This window comes from Amphiprion ocellaris, chromosome 8, assembly GCF_022539595.1.
Source record: "Amphiprion ocellaris isolate individual 3 ecotype Okinawa chromosome 8, ASM2253959v1, whole genome shotgun sequence".
NCBI classification, from domain to species: Eukaryota; Metazoa; Chordata; class Actinopteri; family Pomacentridae; genus Amphiprion; species Amphiprion ocellaris.
The window spans coordinates 30,001,115-30,027,427 of record NC_072773.1 but is presented as its reverse complement, the minus strand read 5'-3'; the positions used below and the strand labels follow the sequence as shown (position 1 = coordinate 30,027,427).

The 26,313-nt window shown below is 40.3% G+C and overlaps 1 protein-coding gene across 1 annotated transcript in view; it reads right to left on the bottom strand.

Moving 5' to 3' along the window:
• Positions 1 to 26,313, bottom strand: part of LOC111580685 (chemokine-like protein TAFA-2) — an 86,238-nt gene that overhangs the window by 35,081 nt on the left and 24,844 nt on the right. Inside the window, exon 2 of the mRNA XM_023288535.3 lies at positions 8,404 to 8,504. Within this exon, the coding sequence (XP_023144303.1) occupies positions 8,404 to 8,503 (100 nt within the window). The 5' untranslated portion in view covers position 8,504. The remainder of the gene's footprint in view (positions 1 to 8,403; positions 8,505 to 26,313) is intronic.

The window sequence follows — 26,313 nt, the reverse complement described above, 5'->3', positions numbered from 1 at the left end:
AGCAGACAACTCATAGGTTTTTTAAAGGCTGATGCTGATTATTAGCAATTAGGACCAATAACCTGTGTTTGGAACCAGTAAAGATTTGCAGTACAAAAGAAAACCTTGGAGTCTAAATTTAGCAAAATTTAGACTAAACAAATCTTTGTTTTCAGTATTTATCCTTCAGTGTTCATAGGCTATTACTCATGACATGTAACAAATCAGGACATTGCTTAATACCACATTGTGACTAAAGAGAGAGAGAGAGAGAAGTAGCTGCATCAGATACAAAGTGGCACATTTTCAAATTAGTTTATTTTGTGCAGAATTTTTTTTTTTTTTAAATAACAACAATCGGAATGTTGAATATTGGATCCAATACTTGCACATGCTGATATCACTCAAGCTGTATTCTTATCTTGAATTCCAATAACTGGATTTGTGCCTTTTTTAATCTAGTACCAACATCATCATCATCAACTTTAATTTGTCCAGACATGCCAAATACCTGCAAAAACACTGACATTCTTATCAATTAAACTGTTATTTGTGTTTAGTGTTTATATCCAACTAAGGCAATGTACAATATTGTACCTGTTAAACACCTACTGCTATTCATCATTATTTGGGGGGGAAAGTATATCAGCATATGAATGCATTAAAACAACATTTTTCACATTTGCATTACATTATATTTCATTTTAGTCTAAGCATGGGTGAGTCAAATAAACAGCATCTCATTCACACATCTGCCTTAATGTGTTAGTGCGAATGCATCACCATGCATACAGCCTGCTGCGGTCATTCCTGCTCTTTTATTCTACTTTTTCCTACTTTTGGCTTCTTATTTAACTTTATTGTTTGACTATTTATTGCTAGCAACCTTTTAAAGCTATTCCCTCTCCAATATGTTGGTGCAGAGAGGTTTGAGCTTTTTTTTTTTGCTGTGGTTTTAAGCAATTTCCCCTTGGGGATCAATAAAATATTTCTGATTCTTAACAAACAGCAAATACATAATACATATATATGAAGTTAGACATATGCACAGCATCTGGCTAGTGCTTAGTAACCCAATCACACCCTCACAGTCCACTTTTTATCTGTTGCCCTGGTTCTTCAGGCTCAGGCCATGAATCATGCTGCCTCCTAGCAGAGTGCATCTTGCTGTCTGGCATCACCCTTCTACTTTTATAGATATTCATTTTCTGCACTTGGCAAGAAATAACAGCTATAAACACACTTCCCTGTGGTAGAAAAAAATATTTTGGTTGCATTGTGATCTCCCTGCTCAGTATTTCAGAAAACAGACAGTCTGGTCAAAAAGCACTAAAACTATATGTCTCATCTGCCTTGAATATTTGATGGAATCATGTCTGAGTAGGACAAAGCACAGATGATGATACTGTGATAGACTAGAAAAGGCCAGAGTGCCTGTAGCCGGTTATCAAATACACTCCGGAACATTAATAACATCGTGGTTAAAACAACACATGCGTTACCAAGGACACACCGATTGGTGAAGGTGAGCATATGCAAATTCAGTTGCTTGGAATTTGTCAACAACACCAACTGAAGTAGAGCGAGGGAGGGAAAAAAAGAGAGCCACGGGCTGCATAACACCCATAACGATAAACAAATAGACAGATCATAATTAATACATATCTGAGTTGCAGTAATTACATAGGACAAAGATCTTCAACCTTCTTCAGTAGAAACTAGTACAGAAAAAAATTATGTAACAGTGATTTATAAATGATAAGATGTTTTTATATATTCATAAATAAATTACTAAATAAATAAGCAAAAATACAGATTAATGTCAGCAGCTGTTCTGCGAGATACTACATTGAATAATGAGACCATCCGCCACCATAAGTGATGATTCTCTGCTGTCAATCTCAGGTAATGGCAATACGATGATAACAAAATACAGTGGCAGCATGTACAGTTCTAATAATGTTCCTCCGTGAAATCCAGTTTGACTTTGTTCGCCTGTGGGTTGTAGTTTCCAGCAGAGCAATATTACGGGTCTGAGGTGTGTGTTTTGCTACCAGTTGGTGAAACCTTTGCTAAGATTCAAGAAAGAAAATCTATTTTTCTCTTGTTGCTTGATCTAACATGCAGGTGAGGGAGGTGTGGATGGAGGGGAACAGTCATGCACAGATGTATAGTAGGTGGCATCTCAAAAGATAGAATGTGGTTCACAGGAGACTCCATGCTATCAAAGTCACATCCACTTTTGAGTGATCAAACCGAGTTTCTGCATGATGCAATCAAATCCCTCTTTAAACTGTACCCACATTATGAAGAAATGTCACATTTTTAATGCTGCTATTTTACTGGAAGTCTAGATGAAACTCTTACCTCCCATTGTGCTTTTCATAGTGTAGTGTTTTATGACACGGAATATTATGTGTATATAGGCAGTTAGGATCTTTATACTGTCAAAAGGCAACACAGATTCCATTTCGGTAAGTTCAGCTTTTCGTTTACTGTTATAAAAAGGCAGGAATCAATGATATTCCTTGTGTGGTCACTGCCTAACAAAGTGCTTCAGAGTGTGAAGAGTTCATTATTCATATCTGCGATGAAACAGTGTGCAGCACCAACACTCACAGAAATGAACTTGTGTTTCATTTAAATGTCAAAGAGCCATGAACTGGCAAAAAAAAAACCTGAACCGCCGGGAGGCAGAACATTTTAGAGGCAGTAAAAGAAGAAGAAACATTTCATCCTCAGCAGCACAAAAAGAACACAACACAATAAAAGTACTAAAAGTATTGGGGGAAAAAAAACAGAATGACAATAAAATGTCATCTTCATTATTTGGCCCAGTGCCAATAGTTAATTTGGTCTCTGTGTGTTTCTCTCGCATGCATGAACATCCACACACTCTCCATTTCTTGACCAGTGAATTAAAAGTGGAAGGAGGCCTGGGATTTTTGTCAGCATGAAAAATTTCACATTTGTAATTTTCAGCTTGAATTTTTCACAAGCCATATGGAGGCATGTTGTTGACCAAGCATGGAGTGCCGCTTTACTGTGGAGCAGCCACTAAGAAGGGCAGACAGCCTGTCTCTGCACATCACATTTAAGAGCTCCTTTGACTGTGCATGCATGTGTTTGTGTGTGTATTTGCGTGTGCATTTACTGCAGGCTTGTGTGTGTGTGTGTGCCTGACTGGATGCACATGTCCCTCTGAGCTTGTGTGAGAGTGGTTTAGCGCATGCATCTTAGCCCTATGTATCTTTGTCCTTACATCTCTCTTTCTCCTTCTTTGCAGTCACAATGCCTTTCAGAGTAACTTAAGTTCTTAGTAACCTCTAATCAGTGGCGATGTATGGAGATTGCAGCCTATAGACTGAGAATCAATGACTCGACAGTGTGTGGTAAAGTGATCAGCATAATCGCTGTTCCGCTTTATTTTAAAATCCAAGCCAAGCTGTTTCTCCAAGAGTATTGGCAAAGCCACTGAGACATTTAACCAAGGCCTGACTTTGTCCACAAATAAGATCTCTTCATTGCAGGAGATCTGGGGTCTGTGGTGGAGATTTAAAGGCTGTAATTTTCATGCATTCCTGTAGTGATGTGTATAATAAAGCAGGCGAATAGGAGAAAAAAGACAGGAGGATGGATGGCATAACAGATGGAGAGGCATCAATGGAGGCATCTTTTTCCATTCTGTCTTGAGAGATAAAAATCTGAAGAATAAAAGATGAACAGAGGCTGTGAAGGCTCAAACACACATATTAACACACACACACACACACACACACACACTCATTAACATACACATATGCTGAGACTTCTTTAGCCACGTTCTTCCTGAGGTTGCTGCTACTGTCTTGTCAGCAAATGCTTCATGAACTGGTGGCAAGTACATGCTCATATACATACTCGCATATGAATGCATTAGCACTGGGTGAAATAAAATCTGTTTTTTGCCAACTTGGTGACAGTTCTTCTGTTGCATTTGTTGTGATCGTATGGCTGGCTAGTGTTGGGTAAAGTAGAATCTATGGCCTGTCAACTACCAGGGCCTCACTTTTTGTAATACGAGATGACACCTGATCAACACAAGAGCGGAGCTTAGCGCTTGGAGTCTTTTTTTTTTAATCGAGTCTGGTCCTGCCAAAGACTCGATTCGCTATAAGATGGCCAGAGCTGAGCTAGTCACCTGGAGTCCCATTATCTGTGGTGGCTGCACATATAGTATCATACATAACAGGACTGTTACGGCACTACTTCTTGACTTTATAGAGAGTTTTCATTATTTATATTAAATTCAATTCAATTCAAAAAACTTTATTTATCCCCTGGGGCCAATTCAAAGGCGTGTAGAGCAGCTTTACACAGAACGGTTGCAACAGCTGTACATTGTATTAGCAGCCATGTGGTGGTTAAAATAGTGTAAAATGAAATAAAAAAAAAAACAGAATATGCAGACATAGGAATAGAATAAATTATCGTATTGACAATGTACATCTATTTCACATGAATGAACACGTGTGCACACTGTTTTTGTTAAAAAAATCGACAAATTCAAATTGTATGAATGAGAAGAAGAGAGGACACGATAACAACCACAGTCATGCACTGAGGTACCCATCAATACCTGTCTAAAGTGTCATTCCCCACATAAAAATCTACATTTCTTTACATGCCACCTTACTGTATGCACGTGTGTGTGTTTGTGCGTGAGTGTGTGTGTGAAAGAGACAGATACAGTGTGTGTGTTGTATGAGTGAGAACGTCAACCTTGAAGTGACCGAAGGGATTGTATTCAGTAATTATCTGATTACTCGTCTGTTTTTGCCCACCCAGACAACCTGCAACTGGATAACGCTGTAACTCCCTGATTACAACTCACCCCACAATCAATCACCCATTAACGGGAGCACGCAGACGACACACATGGCCACGCAAACACAACACCACCATTAACACCAGTGCATCTGAGAATAGTAGGATGAAGATAACCACAAGTAAATTTTTAGCCACACAAAGGCCAACGCTGCTCATCTTTTGCCTATCTTGTGACTTTGCTTTTTATCTGTCTGTCGCCGTTTTCACCATTTATATTGCTTTATGCAGACCTCAGCACTTCACTGAAAGCCCGGTGAGGCTCCATAGTAAGAGAATGTCTCTGTCCTCTGCCCGTGTCTTTTCACCACTCCTTCCCTTTATGACAGTGTTTGCCCTTGCCTTGTCAAGAATCTCTCTGTGAGAGGAAGAGATAATGCCTGGTAGCCAAACAGGAGGGGAGTCAATCTTGTACACAAACAGACACAAAACACGCACACAAAAGCCATGGTTGTGCTGTTAGTAGTCGCATTCCAGCAAGGCCATTCATTTACGGTACACATGAATAAACTCACACAAGGAACCTTGATGTCTCCTAGAAGTGATAACATTATGAGAATGTTTCAGTTTCTGCACAGAAGGTCGAAGTACGAGCACACATCTGTCTGAGGTGCTGGATTGTTGTTGTTTTTAAATTAATGAAAATCAATCAATTTCCGTTTCAGCCATCCACTAATGGAAATCTATACAGTGCAGATGTTGACACACAATATGCTACATGCAGTATAAATATCTTTATCATCACGGATGTTACTTACACAGTAAAAAGCAAGACAAACAAAGACAGCCAATTCAGATGAAGGGCAACTGGTGCACAACACTTACCACGACGTGAAAGCCAAAGGCAGAGCTTAACATTTTCAAGCCATCGCTGCCTATCGTATGTAGTCAAAGCAAACACAAAATCCACTATCATCACTTCTTAGTTTTATCCTCAGGTGATTTTGTCATTGTCAATTACTTATTTTAGTCAGATAAGGTTTTAATCATGTTAATCACATCCCTGCTATGGACATTTTGCTGCACAAAGGCAAGGAGAGGAATCTTAAAATGGATTTTTGCTGGCTATGTGACTATGTCTTTAAGACAGACAAGAACCTTTCAAACTGGAAAAATGACCATTTTGCAGAGATCTGCATGTTTGGTGCAACACATGGAGGACAGCATGTCTTGGTGTACTGTGGATGAATTATTAGAAATATTTTAGTGGCTACTTTGCCCGACAACAAATGGAATTCAAATCAGTTCCTCATCAACTAGCCACTCTCTTTCTCATAATCTCTACGTAGCAGCAGCCTCCAGGTCTTAAAAACTGCAGTTCCTGGAATGGCCACTTGAGCCAGCCTTCAAAAGTGACTCTATCTCTTCGACCCCCACAGTAAAATGGCCAACTTTATCCCAGAAGTAAGCAAGTCTAAAACCCAGTATAAAAGAAAAAAAAGTTTGAGAACTATTTTTCACTATCCATGGAAGCAGTATGGGGGAAACTATTATGTTATGCTCCTGGTTAAATTGTATTACCCCCATGGTTAAGACCATTTGTGAAGTGAATGCTGCAAAACTTTGCTCCAGAGCAGCAGTTCATGATGTGTATGCACAGTGCGGCCATTTTACACCGAAATGGTTCACAAAGTGCCTTTTTTCAAAATCAAACTACAGGCATACAGAAAATTACAGCTTTGTGTCAAACAGGGCTTCCACTTAAGAGACTGGATCACCCCATCTGCCTTTATTTGCCAGTAGCTACCAGCTTATGGTTGCCTAGTAACTTCATCCCCTTACAGGTTCGACTGTAGTCTGGAGATGCCAACTTTCCCACGTTGCACAACCCCGTTGACAAACTTCACATCACTGTGCTGGATCCAGAAACTAAAGACTACCCAAAAGGCCACCATCTTATTTTGCCACAAGACAATGCCCGACTGTGCAATATCGTATTTTTCTACATACAGATGAATATGTGCAATGTGGATCAAATCTGTGCAATAATAATACTTCTTTATTAGTAGTTCTACTCTTGGAAGAAGATGTGCAATACTACTGATATGCAGCGCTGATATTTTCCACATCCAGATGAATTTGTGCAATCGGAATACTCACATATGGAAGAACAAGTAGTGGTTTATTTATTTATTTTTACTAATTTTCCTTGTAGCACTGCAAAGGTCCCCAGTGTGGGATGAATGAAGTATTTTCTTATCTTTCTCTTAACATAATGCATCTCATCTTATCTCATCTCATGTGCACTGCAGGTGTAGCCACTAAAAAGGTATCACATCCACTCCTCTAACAGTCCGCATACATTACATGTACCGTGTATCCATGGCATGAGGTTTAAAGTTATGCATAATTAAAGATGCTGTCACTTTAAGTGACAGGTATCTACCATCACAGGACAGTGCATGGCTCATGGATGTTTACATGACCAGCTTGAGCTCTAGTCGCACTCCATCCCTTTGCTCATCTTTGCATTAGATAGATAGATTAAACCTTTACTGATCCTGCAGCTGGGAAATTTACAGACTAGCCGTGAGAATGCCAAAGTCATGCCTAGATTTGTTCAGTTTTGTTAAGTAAGCCAATACAAGAATACAAAAAGAATCACAAAAATGACACCAAGTTAAATCAACATCTATTTCTCAGTCTCAACAACAGAAGAAAAAACTCACACATTTTAAAATTCCATAGCTATTCTTTGCTGCTCTGCACTCGAGCACAAATTCTATACAAAAGTCAATACAAAACTACAGCCAATAACACTATCACTGATTTTCACTTTTCTGACATATCCTCAACAAAAACATTTTTGAAGTCACAAAGATCCACAAGAAACCCTTAATTTTTATGTTTGTATGTATCGCTCGTAAATGAACAGCATAACCTTGCACACATAAAAGCTCTTATTCATATACAGGTACAGTGTGCTCCTCATTAAACCTTTTTCTTTCCCGGAGGTACGTGATTTTCAGTGCCACATGCGGTTGATCACTGTGAACCAGGGAGGCGAAGATACCCAACCTTCACACAAGAAATGAAGTGAAAAGCAGCAAGCGGCCTCTGGGCTCAATCATGCTAGTGACTCAGCCACTTGGACCACATGGGAAGGATATCACACAACCAGGGATTTCTAATCCACAAAGCTCACTGCTCACTGTCTGTGCTGTAACCCCCAGGCATTTTTGAGAGTCATCCCGTCCTGATGGGACCGCAAAGACGCCAAAGCCCCTGAACTGAGAAGACCTTTCTTGTTGGATTACTCCGATTCCCCTTTCTTTTATTAAAGAACATTTTGTGTGTTCTTCCTGGCAACCTGCCTCTGCGGTCTTGTATTTCATTGTGAATCCGACCTCGGCATACCCTCGGGTAGCACACGATCTATTCACTACAACTTTACAACATGTGGAAAGAAATTGGCTGAACAGGCTGTCTGCAGTGGTAATCTACAGCACTGTGGATGTTGTAAACAGACACTGACTGACTGACAAGAATATACATGGTGCACACACACACACACACACACACACACACATTTGGACATACAGACAAACATCTTCCTACCTGTGTGGCTCCTGTGTGCATGTGTGAGGGAGGCCAGGCAAAGGGATAGCAGCAGACTCCACACACCTACTCCACAAATGCAAGGACCCCGTTCCCGCATTCTGCCAGGAAAAAAGAAAAACATGTAAATTCCATTAGAGAACACAACAAAAGGTTTAGCATACGCACAGCATGACTTTTAGCTGTTTATTGTACGTACTGTAAATGCAAATATATTCAGTTTTGAGTTGATCAGTCCAACACATTGATTCAGACTCAGATACTGTATTGATTGGATGGATTCCTATAAAATTTTCTACACACATCTGTGGTGAGTTGATGATCCTCTTACTTTTCCTCTGGTGCCACCATCAGTTCTAAGTTTTTTACCTTTCCAGTAAAAATATCTACACATTTTCTTTACTGGTTGCGACATAATTGTACATAGACATTTGTAGTTCCCAGAAAAGGAATTCCAAAAATGTTGGTGATATCCTGACTTTCGTTACGTGGTCGAACTCATGGTGCAGTTCAGGTACAGATGGAAATGGAGCAGTAATAGGACAGGATCATTATCACACTTTATGGGTGGCCATGTTAGAGGTTCCCCTTTAAACAGGGTCCTTCTCTTTGTTTTTGGATTTGCACAAAGGGAGACAAGCACCATCATAAAAATGACTTAATTCACTAAAAGAACCAAGCAAGCCTTTCTAATTGCACAGTCCAGAACTTTACTAAAACTTGCCATTATCAGTGCGTTGGTTGCTGCTTGGAGGGTGTTGTTTTCTGGAGCAAACGGGATTCTGAAAACTGTAATGAGAATGTCATATGCAATCTCAAGTGGAAATGAAGGTTTATACCCATGCCTTTTAGATGGAGGCATTGCAATTCTGGAAGAGGCCACTCCCAGTATGATAGAAATGCTAAATCATAGAGAAAAGGTGATCCATCAGAACATATTTGTTTTGTTGATTTCCAGTGATCCTTTCCTCTAAGGGGAACAAATGAACAAAATCATGCCTGAAAAATGCTGCTTACAGCAAAACAGAGCTACCAAAACTCCTCACTGTAGGTTTTTCCTTTAATTTGTCACCTGTCTCTGTATAGTCAATTCAATATAGGTGTATGTTTGTTATTGCGCAGAAGGTGGAACGGGACTTTATACCTATTAGACAATAGATACACTCAAGTGCACTGCCAGGGCCACTGTATGTGCCACACTCATAGATCAGAAACACAACAGAAAAACTAGAATACATATATGTATACTAAACAATATACTGAATCAGTTGCTTTCGCTAAGTAAACAACACTGTTATCCAAACCAAAGCAGTAAAAACTTTTATATTCTACTTAGATATGACAAGTGTCCATTGAGGATTCACATCAACTCACAAAAAAGGCAATAAACCTTCTGATAAAAACAGTAATGAAAAAACTTTTTAATAGAAGAAAATACAAAACAAAACAGATTATTTTTATTACATTTCCATTTCCATAATGGATTTTATTTTCTTACTATATTAATCTGTGGATAATGCAAACAATGATGAGTAAACAAGGCGGAGAGAATCTCCCTGTCAAAACGCTGGCAGGTGTTTGCGTTGAAGTGAAGGGATGCATGTAATTAAAGCACTTTATATTCCAGGCAGCCAGTAGGAAGGAAACCACCACCACATGTGAGCAAAATGACTTTTTCCACCAGGGAAACCTGTTTTGTCAGTAAACTTGTGCACATGTGTTTGTGTGAATAAATAACTGCGGGAGGTTAGCAAAGTAAAAGCGAATGTATGAGACAACACAACATGAAGAGCAACTTAGCAACGCTGTTTTATCTTTTACATGATTTGTTTTTTTCTCACCCCAGAGGGATGTATCAGAGGAGTCAGAAGGATGCAGATCTGCTCCAAACACTGCTATTCTTGCTCACATTGCAACTGCAAACTCCAAATTCTGCAAACAGCCAAGAGTTGATTTCTGTCTTTGCATGTCTAGATAAGGATACGGATAAGGTACTAAATTGAACATAATGTTGCCTTGTACTTTGAATCTCTTTTAGTGTTTTATTACGCTGAGAAAACTAAGCAAAAACATTCACAATGAATCCTATAGATTGCGAGCAGAGGCAACTGACAGTGTAATAAAGTGGCTATGCATAAAATTTACAGGCTCCAAAAAGTTAATTTTGTTTAAATCGCTCTTTAAATGTTTTTCATGGTGGCAATTTACTTTTCTGGTGAAGCAGCAAAGGCGTAGCAGAGAGAGAGAAAACATTTTTGTGAAGTACTTTTAAACAGATATGTGATGATGTAAGTAAAACAAACCAAACTTTCCAGGTTTGTGTGAGAGTCTGGGCAGATTAACTCAGTGCAGATGAGATTATACACACACCTGATTGGATCTGGGTGTGAGCGGGTGTGTTTATTTGTGCACATGTGCTATGTTGGGGCATATATCTGCATGCGTGTGCGTGTGAGTGCTTGTGCTGTCATGAAGTGTGTGTTAAGCCCTGGCTTGAGTTCTGAGCTTGGTGTGTGAGTCATCTGGCTACGCAGCCAGGCATTTCTAGAGCTGGGAGAAGCTGCAAAGCCAGTCAGGCTGAGCCAAGGCTTTCTCTGGTTAGAGGGCATCACAGACACACACATACACAAACACACACACACACACACACAGAATCACATACATATACACTTTTCTGTCACCTTTCTTCTCTTCCCTCATTCATCTCCTTCAGCCCTCCTACATCCTCCTCTGTCTCCCTCCTCGCCTCGCCCCCTTCCTCCTGTCCTCACCCATGCTCCGCTAGTAGTAAATAATTAGGAGACAAAGCAGAGGCTCTGCCTGCTTCCTCTCCAGCTCATTTAGACACACAGCAGTGTTTGTGATGATGCAGTGCCACTTCATTATTGCTGGTTGTTTGGTCTGTCTGCCGCAGAACGAGTGGGTGTGTGATATAGAAATGGATTCAGAAGAGAGAGAGATTGAAAGAAAGACGAAGAGTGGAGGCAGCCGAGTGTGTGTGGGTGTGTCTCTGTGTGTGTGTGTGTCTGTGTGTGTGTGTGTGTGTGTGTGTGTGTGTGCGTGCAACTGCTCAGGAACAAGGGGTTCTGATCAATAGCATCGAAACAGCTTGACTCTCCATCAGTATCAAACACAGCAGCCAATGGTGACTCACACATCTGCACAAACAACAGACGCTTTTCTGTATTGACAAAACAACAGTCGGCCCGTGAGTTAGGAAGCTCGTGAATTTGAAGAATGTATGCCTACTGCCTGTAAACACTTGAGTTTACACTTGTTTACGTGTTGTTCCCACATGCACACACGTGTTTCCACCGGATCCTTCAAGTGCTGCAGACACCAGCATTCCTGACACTCCTCTGATCACATCTTCCAGTACAGATACTGGTGAGAAAGCAGGATCTTATAACCTTGGATGATGTAGCTTTCATTAGCCGAACACAGAGGAGCAAAAAGAGAAAGGAAGAGTGAGAGGAGAAAGAAACGGAGTTGGAGAAAGAGTGGTGGTCTCCGATGAGTTCTACAGTCTGTTCCATCCCTTTAATTAGTCCCATTGGAATGCCCTGCCCGCTCCATGCAGCTGATCAGTTTCCCCTCCATATCTCCAGTCTGTATTTGTGTGTGTGTGTGTGTGTGTGTGTGTGTGTGTGTGTGTGTGTGTGTGTGTGTGTGTGTGTGTGTGTGTGTGTGTGTGTGTGTGTGTGTGTGTGTGTGTGTGTATGCATGGGTGTGTGTGTGTTTATATGCATCTAAGCTAAAGCCGGACAGACATCTCACGGGCATATGAGCTCTGGTTGAGCTCCCAATGGTTGAGGAGAAAAATGTAGTGGAAATACATTAATATTCAAAGAGTTTCCATTCTCTGAGATATCAGCCATTTGGAAAATGGGATGCCTATACTTTCTGCATCAGCCTTTGCTGCAATTAACATGATATGAGGTTGTTTTGCTATCAGAAGATATACACTGTCAATATATTCTCCCTTGCTAACAAAAACAGATTTTTTTTGTTGTTTTTTTAAATATTGGGAACAGGTATTAATGTCTGTCAGTAACTAAATCTGTGAAAGACAATAAAGAGTTTTGAGGCAGCAGGCTGTGCTGCTACAATATAAACCACCTTTGTGAAAACCAAACAACTGGACCGAGACCACCTGAAAAAGAGGGATTTGGTCCAGTTCCAAATGGATGCTTTTCATTTGTAGTGTGAAAGCAAATGGATCAACTCCAGTCGTTTTTGATACACAGCTCAGCCAATACAGGATATTTGATGGAGACACTAGTATTGATGTATAAGTAAAAAAAAAAAATCTGATAATGATGTATCGACTGCGCAACACAACCAGAAACATATTTGATAAACTTCCCTTAACTCTGTTGTTTTTTTGTCTCCAGTTGTGATCAAGAAATATACAGGGCAGAACATTGTACAGCTGAAAAATAAACTTGTTACTGCTCTCATGTGGAAGAAAAACATTGAATGGTTGGATGATGTTTCAAAACTTGGCAATTTTATACTTCATATATACAGATACCAATATATCTGACACCATAAGATTTGTAGATCAGGCGTTACTTAAAAGGGGACTATAGCATGATTTTAATTCAACTGGTGAACTGTGAACAATCTTAAAAAGGGATGTATACTGGCTACAGTTGGTGTCGCTTGTAATGGGTAAGTGTGTCAGAATGCAAGTAATTTCAAAGAATCAGTAATCAACACTAATCCCACCTTTAATGCCCACTATTTGTCATCATTCATAATATACAGTCAATTTGCAGTCTGAATAGTTCTCATAATCAGCTTGAAAACAGAAGAAAATAGCCAAATCAGTGTGTTACCTTTCAGCCCGTGTGACCTCATGTTTGCAGCTCTTTATTCCACTGTAAAAAGCTTGTGTGAAATCAAACCTGACCAGTATTAATCAACAACAATTGCTGGTAATTATCTGTGTTCTTGGGTGGCTCAAAGACATCCGTTTTCCCACAGACTCTGACTGTTTGGTGTTAGCACAAAGATCATGGCTACCTCCTATAAATGCTACAATGGAGAGTCTCATCAGGTACTACATGGCTACATGGAACGGCATCTTCACAGTCTGGTTGAAGTCAAAAGTAAACAGACTGGTTGAAGAAATGTCAACTGGCCCTTAACACTGTCAGTGAAAAAAAACTGTACAAAAACATGAGATCCTGAAGGAGGAATACCTTTTATTCCTACTTACACTACTGTTCAAAAGTTTGGCATCACCCAGAAAATTTAATATTTTACATGAAAAGTCACATTTTTATTCATGTGTTAACATAATTGCACAAGGGTTTTCTAATCATCAATTAACCTTTCAACACCATTAGCTAACACAGTGTAGCATTAGAACACAGGAGTGATGGTTGCTGGAAATGTTCCTGTGTACCCCTATGGAGATATTCCATTAAAAATTAACCGTTTTCAGCTAGAATAGTAATTTACCACATTAAGAAATGTCTAGACTGTATTTCTGAATAATTTAATGTTATCATCACTGATAAAAGCTGCTTTTCTTTCAAAAATAAGGACATTTTTAAGTAATTCCAGACTTTTGAACAGTAGTCTATATCAGACAAACAACAACTCAGTCCTAACTCTTGATATGTCTGGCCTGCACATCTGATCTAGAAGGTTGATCTCTATGGAATAATACAGTTGTACAGAGTTGTCAAATCTGCACCACTGCCGAAGGAAAAATTTCCCTTTACAGATGACAAAGTATATCTTATTTTATTCTAACTTAATATGTCATAATTAACCTGATGAACTAAACTACAGGTATTTAGGATACTCAAAATTTTTCCACTGCCACACGATGTCATGTTTTGGAGTACTTTTATCATCAAGTGTGAGAAAAAAAATCCTGCATCAATAGTGATGATATTTTTGATCACCACAAGCTTGTTTTTTGTCTTTGAGCTTTGCAAATTCCCTCCTTCACACAATGCTAGCTGGCTGTTGTATGTCTGTGCCTTTGGAACAATAGATATGGATCTTATTCATCCTGACAATTCAACAGAGAGATGACTATCTCACACTCTTCTGTGGAACAACACTCAGGCTAAGGTCACCAGGTACTCATAGTAGCTCCCTCTTCTATTCAAAGTCACAGTACCAAGAGAAAATGGACAATATTGTCTGATACTATGAAGAGACAGCAAAGCGGGAACGGAAAGGACACAGAGATGATAGAAAGGATAGATGAAAGGTAAGGAGACAAGTGCATAGAAAACAAGCAAAGAGCAGAAGAGGACGGTGCAAGGATGAAGAAGAGGAAAGTAAACAAAGGTTTCCAATGAGGCAGAAAAGGAAGAAGGAGAAGCAAAGAAGCAAGGAGAGAGCAGAGCTGTACAGATTCAAATCCAGATTAAAAACGTGGCTAAGAGCACTGCACTCATGAGCATGTCAATTCAGAAATCCAGGAGTTTTCTGGCTGTCACAGTGATTAATATACTTGTTTGAAATGCTAATATAATAAAATTAGTATCTGGAGTAGTGGAAATAAAATTAATATTAAAGATTGTCACATTTTACGTTAGTAGATATACACCAATGAGCCACAACATTAAAACCATTAACAGGTGAAGTGAAAAACATTGATCATTTCTTCCTTTCAATCGTTACTTGTACCACACACCTAAACATTGTTGCTAACAAAAAGCAACTACCCCATGGCAACAGCATTCCCTGATGGCAGCGATCTCACCCACTGTGCCCCGCCACACTGCAAGAACTGCTAAAGAATGGCTCAAGGAACACAGCAAAGAGCCCCAGAAGCTGGCGAACCCTCCAAAACTCCATGATCTAACTATGATTGACTGTCTTTGAGATGCTGCAGAACAAGCCCGATCCACGGAGGTCCCAGCCTGCAACCCTCAGGAACCAAAGGATCCAACCAAAGTCAACATCCCGAGGTCCTGTGTTCATGTCCCAATGACTGACAGATGTTTTGGCAGCACGAGGGGGACCTACAAATTACTAGACAAGGCGTTTAGTGTTGTGGCTCAACAGTGCAAAACTAAAACTGGAGAAAGCCCTGCCAGCTCGGTAGTTTCATCCAAGGAAAAATAATCCAGTAATTTACGCTTATTCGTTAGCCGCACCATGTTGGCATTGCTCTCGGGATGGCAAAGTCGGTCCACCAATTAAGCTGAAAGTAGCGCTGTTCCTATGTGAAGTCTCGCAGAGTTTCTAGCATAGCTGTGGACTTTCAGCTTCATTAAATTGCTGACTTTCATGTATCTATTTCTAAAATCAATGTTTTTTGAGCTGAAATTGGCCATCCAAACCCATTTATTTTTTTGCAGGGTCACAAGAGGCTGGATTTTATTCCAGCTCACGTTGGGTTGGACAAACATATATAACTAGCTGTGCCAAACAGAAAAGGTTTTCAAGATCAAGTCCTGGGGTAACCTGAGTTACGCTATTGTATAACAGGAAATAAATAAGCCATGAAAAGCAGCAAGTGTGTTTCACCTGCTTTTTATGAGTAGTTGCTAAGTTCACACACAGCAGAAGATGAAAGTGGACAGATGATGATTTGTCAAAGGAAACCTGTGTATCAAGTTAATGGAAGGGCTTGTTTTCCTAGCTTGGGCTGCTAGGACTCTCCAAACCTAATTGCAACCTCAGGAGATTTCAGGTTGATTAGGCCTTCCTGATCCTGCCAGGAGAATGTCTGTGTGTGTGTGTGTGTGTGTGTGTGTGTGTGTGTGTGTGTGTGTGTGTGTGTGTGTGTGTGTGTGTGTGTGTGTGTGTGTGTGTGTGTGTGTGTGTGTGTGTGTGTGTGTGTGTGCGCACAAGTGTGTACTTCACGTGTGCTTCACTAATCAAATCCACAGTTTGGCCTTTGTGGATAAATTTACTCCATGTGACCTGTAGATAAAGCCAGTGGCTCCAAATTAAGCCTCCAATTTAACAAGCATTGTGGAAACTCAACACGAACACTGGGTGTGTGCATGTGTGTATTTGTGTGTGTGAAAATAGAGAGTAAAATGGAAGGAGGAGGGAAAGAAAATGAGGAGCGAGGAAGCTTTCTGGTCGTTCCCTCCTCCGTCCCTCGGCCTCTTATCAGTCTCTCACTTGTTAGCGGCACTCTGGCTTCAGCGGAGTGCACATCGCAGGCTTGACATTCGCATCTTTCAAATCAGCTTTTGCCTGCTGCTGCTGCTGCTGCTGCATGTGTGTCCCCAACACATCCCTAAAGCTCGATTCGACCCAAGGGTGTCACACTCCATCCATCTCCCTTCCTCTCTCTTTTCTTTTGCTCTGTCTCTGTCTGCCACTCGACGTGCTAACCTGGAGAACTCAATGCACCGTGAGGTACGATCCTGATGTCACTACCAATCCATCGTCCACACACGACACAGCCACCCCCTGAAACATCCCCGGGTCAAACGCACACAAAGCCATGCAGGCGCACACTCAGACATGACAAACCGCTGCAGTGTGCGTCTGCTGACAGTGCAGATCCAGGTGGTAAACGCAGTTATGTTGTCTGAGCCTTTCTATCGGCCGCTAGTCCAACAGCATCAGACAATGAAAGAAAAAAAAAAGCAGCGAATTGCCAGCCCTCACCTACAGGCGCGAGCTACACCATCTTTATAAGCTGGCTTAACACCGCAAAAATAACATCAAAGTCCCACTCCTCTCCGTAGAATACGCAGCGCACCACTTTCACATTTATCTATCACATTTTGACTACACTTCAATTTTCTGCAAGGTTCTTGGGCAATAACAGAAAAAAAAAACACTTTGAACTAAATAAACAAATGCAAAGTAGGGGATCTCTTGAAGCTTTAGAATTGAGGAAATATATAAAAGCAAAATGCAAATGGCCTCCGCTGTGTGCGAGCGTCAGCCGTGGGAGAGCGTGGATGAAAAAATAATCCAGGGGGAAGAAAGTGGCTTCTTTAATTCAATTTCAATCCAGCATTTTTATTTTCTTTTTTTTGACTTTCCTAGCCTCTTGGCTGGGATTATTACAGCACTAGATGAGCAAATTGGAAATCCATCCAATACTATAAGCCTTTGTTGACAAATGTAGCGGTTGTTCTGCCGAGTAAGAACAACACTTAAAAGTGAAAAACAGACTTGTGCTACAAAGCACTGACGATGTTATTGAACGAGCAAAATTAGGAATGGAGGCAGTTCAGTAAGAGTCTCATCAAAGAGTGAAAACAATTTTTTAAAAAAACAACTAGTGAGTCTGAATGCACTGGAGGCTGAAAAAGCGGTGCAGCTATTCGCTTGTTTCTGGACTCGCTGACAGAAGGAGAATGCAGGTTCTACTTTTCCAGCTCACTTTAATGGGGTGTGATTTCATCCGTCTATCTCCCAGACAGACAGGTGAAAGCGACCGGCAGTAAAAGCACTTGCTCTCTCTCCCTTCCTCTGCTCTCTCTCTGCCTTTGCTCTCCTCTCAAGTTAATTTTTCATCACACTACATTTTCAGAAGACCCACGCTTTTGCTTTTGTCCACCGCCCTCGCTGGTATATTTACATTGTGATTCTCCTCCTCCATTTCTGTGTTGTTTCTACGTCATACCACTCGTTGATATCTTGATCGCTGGCATGGATGCTTTGTTGGGTACTTTAGTATTCCTATAGCCCATTACAATGATTAAACAATGAATGAATCTGTTTGCTGACATAAAATATCAGGTAAAACATTCATCATTCTCTTGTTCCACTGTTTGAATGGTGAGGATTTGATTTAGTTCTCTCTTTATTTTACACTGAATAGCTTGTGTTCTTTAACTTGGGTTATATGTTGAAAGCTGTAAATCAAGGAGTTTATTGACAAGTTAATCAATAACGAAAATACTGCATACCTGCCCTGTAAAATGAAACATCGAACCATTTTCTGATTTTCGGCAAGAAAGTATCCTTTGTCTGTGCCTTTCAGAACTGCTAAAAATCACTGTTAAACAAATGTATTAGTGTTTTTTGATTCAACAACACTGTGCTTAAGATTTGGATGGGTTTAGGCACATAATGGATTTGGTGAGAGAAAGATCATGGTTTGAATTAAAATAGGCACTTAGTTAAGCTTAGGGAAACATTACAGTTTGCATTAAAATGACTGCTTTGCTAAGGTTACAAGACCTTTGTTGTCATGGTTACATTAATCACCATGGTGTTAGAGTGAGGACATAATCTGGGTCATTAATGAAAGAAATTAACATTGACTGTTGGTCGAAAACAGGAAGCAAACAGTGTTCTTTCATGTTGAACTTGAATGTTTTGTTGCTCCATCCAAACCTCCTCTCTCTGTTGACACTGTCATTCTATTATAACAGCGATAATAATAATAATTATTATTGTTATTATATAATAACCCCACCTGACTATTTTTTTCCTTTGAAATATGAAGTTGTATGTCTTTCTCACTTGAGCATAAACATTTTAGGGCCCTTGCTGAAAATATAAAGTCCATGTAAAGCAATAACAAATGTGTTCTGAGTTTTTCACAACAGTCAAAAAAATGAAAAATTCATCCCCATTACAACCGTCATGAAAAGGGAAAATAACTATAAAGACCAAAACTGTTTACTGGATCAGGCTGTAAACACATTCATTTCTGCTGTGAATTTGGGCATTTTAACATGACAGCCTGTTGCGGTTGACTCACTTTTGGAGTCAAAATTGTCTCAAGTGGCAATTTGAGGAATTGCAATTTCAAATGCTTTTTTTTTTTTTTTTTAAAAACTTCAGTTTTGGCTTCAATTTTCAGCAACAGATGTTGCGGCTCAGACAAAATAATCAGTGTTTTCTGCACTGACTGAAAGCTTTAACACGAGCACTAACTGTGCCAATTGATCTGAGTTTGTTTTAACTGAACTAAACAGATTACACGTGAAATCACAAACGTGCACTGTATTAATGGAATATTTTGTCACTTTGCTGCTGCGAATTACATTACTTACTAGAATACACTGAGGACATTAGACAACTAACACTCACTAATGGGCATGAGAGCTGACAATGGCACCTCATGCCAGTGGATACCCATGAACTGCAGTTGTTTTAGACTGAAGTTTGTACAACTACCTGATGTAAAATGCTCACAGCTGATGCAGGTCATGGTGATGATGCTGCATCAAAGTGGTAATTCAAAAGATCAGTCTACCTCCTCCTCATCTCGTCATTTTTAGGAGGTTTAAGTGAGGAGACCGAGCTGTTCTGCAAATTCTGCATCTTTGCGAAGATGCATTTGCCAAACAGAGGCATAGCTAGGAAGCAAACGGTACACTATAGTGGGTGTAGTTACTCACAAGTGAGCGGGAGAATCCCTGAGGATAATGTGCTCCAGTTTTTAGAATATTATAGTGTTTAGGGGGAGGTCTTGTGCTCTCTAGTGCATCATCGAGCAATGATTGCTGGATTGCTGAAAAAATCCAGAATGGTCTACCTCCACAATTACATAATTCACAGTCTTTACACGTTTCCAGCAGTTATTTAGCAACGTGTATGATTATGTTTTTAAACAATCTCAGAATTTATCTTGCATGAACTTTAAACACCAACAAAACCTGTTTTTAACAACTAAAGCCGTATATGACCTGAGGTAATCTCTCTTTCTCTCTCTCCCTCTCTCTCTCACACACACACAACCAAAACTGGCCACTGAGGAAAACACACACATTTTGTATTGTCTAAAATCAGTCATGTTGGGTTAAAAGACAAGCTACTGCCCACAGAGAACCTCAAAAATATTCAATCTGGGTGAAAAACTTCATCTAGAACTGGATTCATCCATGTGTGTCAGTGGAGTACTGAGAGCTGAGAGAGTGGGGGTGATGAAGCAGGATAAAAGTATATTAGTGGAGTGAACAATCCACTTTTCCTGCTTTTTTTTTCTGTGTGTATTTTTTTAGAGAGAAAAACTGTGGGGGTAGAGAGAAAGAAAGAAAGACTCTGGTGATCAGTGATGTGAGCTGATGAGAGGCAGGAGGTAATGATTAGTGTCCAAGCTGCCCTCGGAAACTTCTGCCTCAGTTTAATGAATACCTAAAGAGGGGAAAGAGCATGAGATGGTAAAAGGGCACTGACGCATCTTCTCTCTCTGCCTTTCTTTCTTCCTCTCCCTGGCTCTCCTTCGCTGACAGATCATGAAATTTCTAAACAACCCAGTGCCAAAAATGGGTGTTTTACTGATGGCCTCGGTCCTCTCTGGTCTCATTTTGTAACTCTCCTAAAGTCTTCCCAGTTCAGACCTATTTCTCTGCCCTAAATGCATAATTTTGTAAATGAAGCATCTGCTTGGGTGGTCCCTGAAGGCCCATGTGTATCTGGTTGAAGCTGACATGCACAGGAATAAACCACATCACCACTCAAAAATAGTCCACGGACAGTCTTAAAAAAAAATAAAAATGTAGCACATGACAGCTCAGTTTTATAATAGTTAAAACTTTACACTGTATGTTAATGGTTTAATATAGAGAGGTTTGGTAAATGGGCAGTATAAGAAGCGGTATGGTGGCAGCCTGGCAAAAATAATGAATGACATAATGCAATAACAGATGCCGGGAAATGTTTAGACGATGAATCATGACGCCGAAAAGGTGGCTTGCTGTATCAACGGAAACAAATCTGTATTTAGGTTCTCCGAAATTAGAACAGACCTTTTATCAAGAGCACATTTGTTCAGTGCAAGGCTGCTACTGGAGCCGTACAGATAAATAATACACTGGAAGCTTTCAGGCAAACAAAAAGCTGCAAATACGGCAAACAAAAGCAAAGAAGTAGTTGTCAATATTTATCTGTACAAAATCACCAGCATGAAGTCAGCGTTTCTATAGTAACAAAACTCTTGGTGTATTGACATGAAAACAGAAATTAAATTTAATGGTAACAGAAAATTACGGTGAAAACAATTGCTCCTGGGGCTGTAAAAAGCCCAATCGAAGCAGGTTTGTTAAACACAATGTGCTGTCTTGAAGCATTCCACTTTATATCCCACTACTGTAGTACATCTAAAATATTAAAAAGAAATAAAAATAGCTCCATTACTGGCCAATAATATTAGTAGTTTAAGGAGATGGATTCCTGTTAGTGTGTGTGTATCTCCCTGACTCATAAAGTATGTTATTGATCTGAAATTAAGTTGGATCTTAAGAGTGTGTTTGTGCAAACAAATCAAATCATGTCAAGAGCTGGATTACAGTGATTTGCATATATTTTTAGAGGAATGTTTGTTATATTTCTTAATGGCAAAAAGCATCACCTCTTTCTATTTCTTTGTCTCCTCCCCAGATGGCTCCTCATACTTTTCCTATTTCACCTCGCAGCCTGGTGCACATAACTTATGCATGCTGTTTTCGTACAGGTTGCCACGAATTGGTGTGTTATCTGCGTGCACACTCATCATGTGTGCGCACGTGTGTGTGTGTGTGTGTGTGTACACGCATGTGTGGTGCATTTGCAACCAGCAGTGGTAGATAGCAGCAGAGCAGTAATGGTGTATAACTCATCCTAATAATGTAGCAGTGAAGCAGCAGGTAAGGTCAACACACAAGACTGTGGTGGAAGGTGAACTGCCTGTATACACACACACACACACACACACACACACACGAATGCATGAATCAGACCCAGACAAACACATCTCCAGGCACATAAACATGGACCCCACCAATCTGTATATCACTCCCCATCCAGCCTCTCCCATATTTTCCTGCAACCCATTATTTTTTTCTGCCTGTCTGTTTCTCTTCTATCCATCCCTCCATCCCTGCTCATTCCTCCCCTCCTTCGTTCATCCCTCCTCTCTTCCATCCCTCCCTCTGCCTCACGCTGATATTGTTGGAGGTCAGTCGACACCCTGAGGAAGACGGCTGATGAATGGATCCATGATTACTGGCTGTAATTACAGTGTCAAATGAACTGTTAGCTGTCCAGTGCGTGCAGGTCTGTGTGTGCACGTGTGTGTGTGTGTGTGTGTGTGTTCTCTGTATAATGTGCGAGTCAGCTCCCTGCAGATGCAGTTGCCATATCAGCATCCAGAACAACAGATGGAGTGCAGTTCCACATGCACACATGCAGATCCACACACATGCAAGCAAAGCCACCAATATCATTTATCACAGTGTGAAATACCAAAAAAAGAAAGTTTCATGTAGCACCATTTGAAAAAGTAACCGTATGGGAAAAAGGGAGCATGGTGCCTGTGTTTATTACAGTTATGACATTTCTGTACAAACTCTTATGGGAAAAGGCAGGTTTGTAACTAAACATCTAACCACAATCTATCCTGTCACAGTAAATTCCACTCAGCAGGAGCCTCTCTATGTTGCCAGTAAGTCTGGCAGATGTGGGATTTGGCACACGCATGCCAAAACTCCCATCACAAGTTATTGCCAACAGATCAGGGTGAGCTATTGACTCCTGCACACATCCCTCAATCAGACATGATAATGGAGAACTGGAGCCACTGGGGCAGGCAGATCAGCAGCTGGGCTGGCAAGAATCAGAGGCAGACAGACGGACAAACAAAGAGTTTAGCTTTTCTGCTGGGTGAAATTATGTCTCATTTTGTTCAGCCTCGCTAATGGAGTGGAAAACGAAAGAAGGCAGTCAAACAAGCTGCTCTTGAACTACTGTCTTCCAATCCATTCTAAGTATTTACCATTTATTTACATATGTGTAAGCTGGGGTGTCAGACTATTCCACAAAGTGCTTTTTCTTAAACCTGCAACCAGTGGTGGAAAGTAACTAAGTACATACATACAATTAAATACAGTCAAGTACTGTACTTAAGTACAATTTTGAGGTGCTTTTCTTGAGAATTTCCATATCACGCTACTTTATACTTCCACTCCTTGACAAATATTGTACTTTCTACTCCACCACATTTATCTAGCAGCTTCAATTCCCCTCAAGATGAATATTTTATTCAACAGATATAACAAGTTTTTAAAATACAACACATTATAGAAGATTAAACTAGCGGTTTCCAGGCTTTCTGACTTCTGACAAGATACAAAAAGCACTCTGTAGTGGTGTTCACATTTCAGATGTTTTTCAACTGTTAACAGCTCCACCAACTAGATATTTTTCCTTCTAAGTTTCTCACATGGGTTCACTTCGGTAAATGTTCAAATAATATAATGATTTCAGTAAAAATCAAAGATTAGAGAAAAAATCTGAACCCAAACTGGTGTATTAGATCTCATTTTTTTTCTCCTTTCCTCTTCCATTGATCATCTCACAACTCCTCAGATTTGTCTGGTTTTCCTTTATATAAAACTAACTGCATGTGAAGTAGATTAAACTGGCTCCAAGTGTAGCAGCTACAACGGTAACATGCTGCCTCCTAATGCTTCACAATTAATCATATAATTGTGTCATATATATTAGTATATGTCAGAGGAACAAACCCAGTTCTTTAATACTTTAACTGAATTTTGCTGCTAAAACTCAGGTACTTTTACTTTAGCAGAATTTTTTCAGGCAGGACTTTCAGTTGTAATAGAGAAGTGAAAAGAAGTGGAAGTTTTCAGTAAGTGCAGTGAGTTTATTTTGTTAATTTATTTTGGCCATTTGGGGACAGCAGAAATAACTTTTAAATTGATATAGCAACGCGCACCTAATTACAATAATGTAGAATGTTTTTCATCTCCACCAACTGTGAGGAAAATATCTGTCTCTTTATGTGCAAAACACTATGTTCATTAGTCACTATGTCTGAGCAGGTAGTGCACACTGTGGAGTGACTTTAAAAACTTTTTAGCTCATAATAGTGGCTGCTGTGGCTGAAAACAACAGTACAAGAGTAGTCAGAATGAACCAAAACAGAAAAGATTTGGATCAGACAGCCAAAAGTAAGTAAGCAGTAAGCAGAAACTTACTGTAAAGCAAAGTAAAGCCGAGACTTTGTCACATTGTTTTTCAAAAAGCAACTTGAAACGCTGCTGTCTGCCATTATGTGTGGCAGTAACAGGCCAGGACAGAGAATTGCAGCATGATTCTGTTTTCTACATCCTGTTAATCGGGGCAGATGTTCTTGCACTCTCACTGTAAGATGAGTAAATCATTTATAACGCTTGGCCTCATGCACTAATGTGCCTGCAAGACACGCACGCACGCACGTTTCCAAAGATGCATTAAATGCACAAGAAAACTTAAGCGAGGCGAGCCACCTAATCAAATTCAGAGCTACATCTTGAGGGAGGGTAAACATGGATACACATTCCTCTCACATGTGTGTCTTTATGCATTTGAGTGCGCATTTTAATGTGTCTGCATCTGTGTGTGTCAGAAAGTAAGACAGGGAGAGAGTGTGTGTGTGTGTGTGCTTGTCTAGTTTATATTCCAGAGTGGCTTGCTGTGAGTGTGGTTTCCCAAAATTCTTATCAGAGTTGTGATCACAGAAAACTGGTCTCCTCAAATGGAACACATCCCTCCCTCACACTATCAGACACGCACGCACGTGCACGCACACACGCACACACGCACACACACACACACACACACACACACACACACACACACACACACATAGTCTGTTGGTGATTCCCTTCCTTGAGTCTAATTCAATCTTCAAACTTATAACACAACACTGAAACACGCACAGCCAAGAACATGAATACAATTTAGAACAATCTGAGGTGAGTATGTCTGTCTTATGAATAAATAAGAGTTTTTCCTTTAAAAGTCCTGCACACAACCAGCAGAGGAAATCTGTCTGGGGACGAATAAAACAATTGCTGGCTTAGAAAATTGAAAACAAAGATGGCAAAAGAAAAAAAAATGCTGCAGCAAATACAAAAGCACCAGGGAGAAAAAGACATGCAATATTCAGTGGGGAAAGCAAAGAGTACGACATTTTGAGGATCGGTGGTGGGGTAAGAGGGGTGAAAAAAGCAAATGGCTGCCAGGTTGTGCTTCAGCTAGCCTCTTCCAGGCTGCAGTGTTCATCCCTGGGATGGAAAACACTTGTGTACTCGCTTTTATCAAGAAGTGGTCTAATTGACAAGCCAGTGATGTAGTGTAGTAACTCAAAGTACATAAGCTGTGTACTCACAATGAAGCAGTGCCGCACTTCTGTGGCAGTGTGGTAGATCTGCATGCTGATATGCTGAGGAATGCATCACACAGAGCAGTTCACGCGGAGGTAAAAAAAAAGTGACGAGAAAAATACTTAGATAAGGAGAATCTTGTTCAAAATCTGGCTTTGCTTCATTCTGGGAAATGTGTCCTAGTTTGTACGCTGCTGCTCAGTGTGTACACACACACACACACACACACACACACACATAGCAGCATGGACGCACGCACGCACACACACACACACACAGCAGCATGGACGCACATGCACACACACATTTCTATGCTGCTAATGAACAGGCTGCTTTCTCACTTGGGATTTCTCTCCCTATGTTTCTTTTTTCTCTATACCTTTACCACATCCCTCCATCCCTCCTTCCCTTCCTCTTGCATTCCCATGACAGCCTCTCCTCTCTGTGGTTTAGATGTTTGACGTGTGTCACTCACGCACACTCCGGCTGGCACATTGCGAGCCCAAACACAGACGCATTTGAATTCAAATAATGTGCTAAAAAAGACTAAGCACCTTTCCCAAAAAACAAGTGAGCACAAGCGTAATGAAATAGTAATGAAACACACCTTATTTTGACTCACACACACCTGAGATCTGAGGCCTCTTTCAGTCAGTATGACAGCACTTGTGAGGGACTGCGCTGTCACCTTTTGCATCTGCAAATTAGACGAACAAATAAATCTATAATTCTCAAACATCACAGGCGATTTGAAACGCGTCAGTCCCCTCATCTGTAATGTATTCATGTTATTCACATTCACGCTTGCCATACACAACCCCTCTTATTCAAATACTTGTTTTCAGATCCTTTTAATCAAATT